We start from the raw sequence: 2,463 nt of genomic DNA, 5'->3' as shown, positions 1-2,463 counted from the left end.
TTTAAATGGAGAAGGGGCGGAGCTTAAATGGGGTTGAGATGGGGAATGGGCGTGGCTTAAATGCAGATGGAATGGGGAAATGGGCGGGGCTTAAATGGAGTGTAAATGGGGAAATGGGCGTGGCTTAAATTGAATTTAAATGGGAAAGGGGCGGGGCTTAACTGGGGTTTGATAGGAATGGGGAGGGGCTTAAATTGGGTTGAAATAATGGAAGTGGGTGGGGCCTAAATAGGGTAGGAATATGGAAGTGGGTGGGGCTTAACTAGGGTTTTAATGGCGGCATGGGCGGGGATTAAATTGGGTTTTAATGCGGAAATGGGCGGGGCCTAAATAGAGTTTTAATTTTAAAGGGGTGGGGCTTAAATGGGGTTTGAAATTGGGAAAGGGGCGGGGCTTAATTGGGGTTTAAATGGGAAAAGGGGTGGGGCTTAAATGGGAAAATGGGCGTGGCTTAAGTTGGGTTGGTTATTTAAATGCGAATGGGGTTGAAGGGAAGGGGCGGGGCTTAAGTGGGAGTGGAATATGGAAATGGGCGGGGCTTAGGTGGGGATTGAATGGCGTAGGGGAGAGGCTTAAATGGTGTTTAAAGTGGGTGGGGCTTAATGCATTTAAATGGGGAATGGGTGGGGCTTAAAGGGGGTTGAAATGTGGAAATGGGCGGGGCTGAAGTGGGGTGTGGATGGAGAAATGGGCGGGGCTTTAATGGGTAAAAATGGGTGGGGCTTAAGGGAATGGGTGGAGCTTAAATGGGATTTAAATTGGAAATGGGCGGGGCTTATCTTGGGTTAAACTTAAAGGGGTGGGGCTTAGCTTGGGGTTGAAATATGGAATGGGCGGGGCTTAAGCGGCATGGAAATGAGAAAAGGGGCGGGGCTTCAGGAGGCAGAAATGGGGCGGGGCTTATGGGAAAGGGGTGGGGTTAAAGGGGCGGGATCTAAATGGGGGTTTATGGGTTGGGGCGGGGCTTAGAGGGGATTAGGGGCATTATGAGGGATATTAATTAGGGCATTAATTACTTAATTGCGTGACAGGGTTAATGAGGGGTTTTAATGGATGGATTAATTAATTAATAGATTAATTGATTAAGTACGAGAAGGGGCTTGATGTGGAATTTGAATGGATGGATTAATTAATGTATTAGTTAATTATGGGAGGAGGTTTTAATAGTTGGATAATTGATTAATGGAATTTTTAATGAATGGAGTAAAGGGGGTTTCAATTATTTGCATTAACTAATGGATGCATTAATTAATGGAGTAATTAATGAACGGAGTTTGAGGGGTTAATGAGGATCTAGAATGGATGGATTAATTAAAAATTGATCGATAATTAATTACATGAGCGGGGTAACGAAGGGCTTGAATGAATTGAATAATTAATGCATTCATTAATTAATTGAGCAAGGGGAGTTAATTAGGGGGTTAATGAGAGGTTTATCAATTAATTGATGGTGTTAATTAGCGGCTAATTAACGTCCAGGCTCGTTAACGAGGCGCTGAAGGAGGAGCTGGGCCGGATCCACGCCCTGGAGCAGCGAACCCTGACCCCCGAGCAGTGGGAGGCGGAGCGCGGCTCATTAGAATAAATTTGCATAACGAATTCTCCCATCTCCGCTTCATCTTCATGGATTTGCATAAATTAGCACAGCCTGCCTCCCATTGGTTGCGGCCACGCCCCCTTTAGGGCTTTAAATGGAGGCGAAAGGGGGTGGGGCTTGCACTCATTTGCATAAAGTTGCATAAAAGGCAATAAACATTCCTCATTTGCATACAGTGGTGATGTCGTCCTTGGGTGTAAGGGGCTTTGGGATGGGGTTGATTTTCATATATTTGCATAAAGGCAGTTAATATCGCTCATTTGCATATAGCGTTGGTGTCGTCATTGGGTATATGGTGCTTTGGAGTGCATATAATTTGCATTAATTTGCATAAAGGCGATAAACACTCCTCATTTGCATAGCGTGTTGACATCAACCTGGGTTGAGGACAGCTGAGGGATGGGGTTGTTTTCCATAAATTTGAATAAAGGCAATAAACGTCATTTGCATATAGTAGTGATGTCACCATTTTATGAAAGCAGCTTGTTAAGGGATTTATTTGCATAAATTTGCATAACAGCAGTAAACAGTCTTAGTTTGCATGCTGTGCTCACTCCCTTGGGTGTGAACGGCTTTTGGATGCTTTGATTTACATAAATTTGCATAAATTTGGGGGTTTTTTGAGGGGGGGGCTCCGTTCTCGCGGTGCATTGTGGGTAACGAGGCGGAAGCAACCCTTTATTCCTGTGGTGCATTGTGGGTACCGAGGCATTTGCTCCAGTACCCGGAAGTACCTTCTTGCAATGCATTGAGGGTACCGAGGCGGAAGTGACCTTCGTGCCTGCAATGCATTGTGGGTATCGAGGCGGAAGCAACCCCCATTTTCGCAGTGCTCCCAGTTTGGGCTCCCAGTTCTCGCGGTCTGG

General features: G+C 45.7%; 1 protein-coding gene across 1 annotated transcript in view; it reads left to right on the top strand.

The window, feature by feature from the left end:
- Positions 1-1,768, top strand: part of LOC106632145 (bolA-like protein 2) — a 3,797-nt gene extending 2,029 nt beyond the window's left edge. The window contains exon 4 of the mRNA XM_031065751.1: positions 1,479-1,768. Within this exon, the coding sequence (XP_030921611.1) occupies positions 1,479-1,585 (107 nt within the window). The 3' untranslated portion in view covers positions 1,586-1,768. The remainder of the gene's footprint in view (positions 1-1,478) is intronic.
- The last annotated feature ends 695 nt before the right edge of the window (positions 1,769-2,463 follow it).

This window comes from Geospiza fortis, unplaced genomic scaffold (assembly GCF_000277835.1).
Source record: "Geospiza fortis unplaced genomic scaffold, GeoFor_1.0 scaffold1340, whole genome shotgun sequence".
Classification (NCBI taxonomy): Eukaryota; Metazoa; Chordata; class Aves; order Passeriformes; family Thraupidae; genus Geospiza; species Geospiza fortis.
The sequence above is the reverse complement of the archived record's forward strand: the minus strand, read 5'-3'. Positions and strand labels throughout refer to the sequence as shown.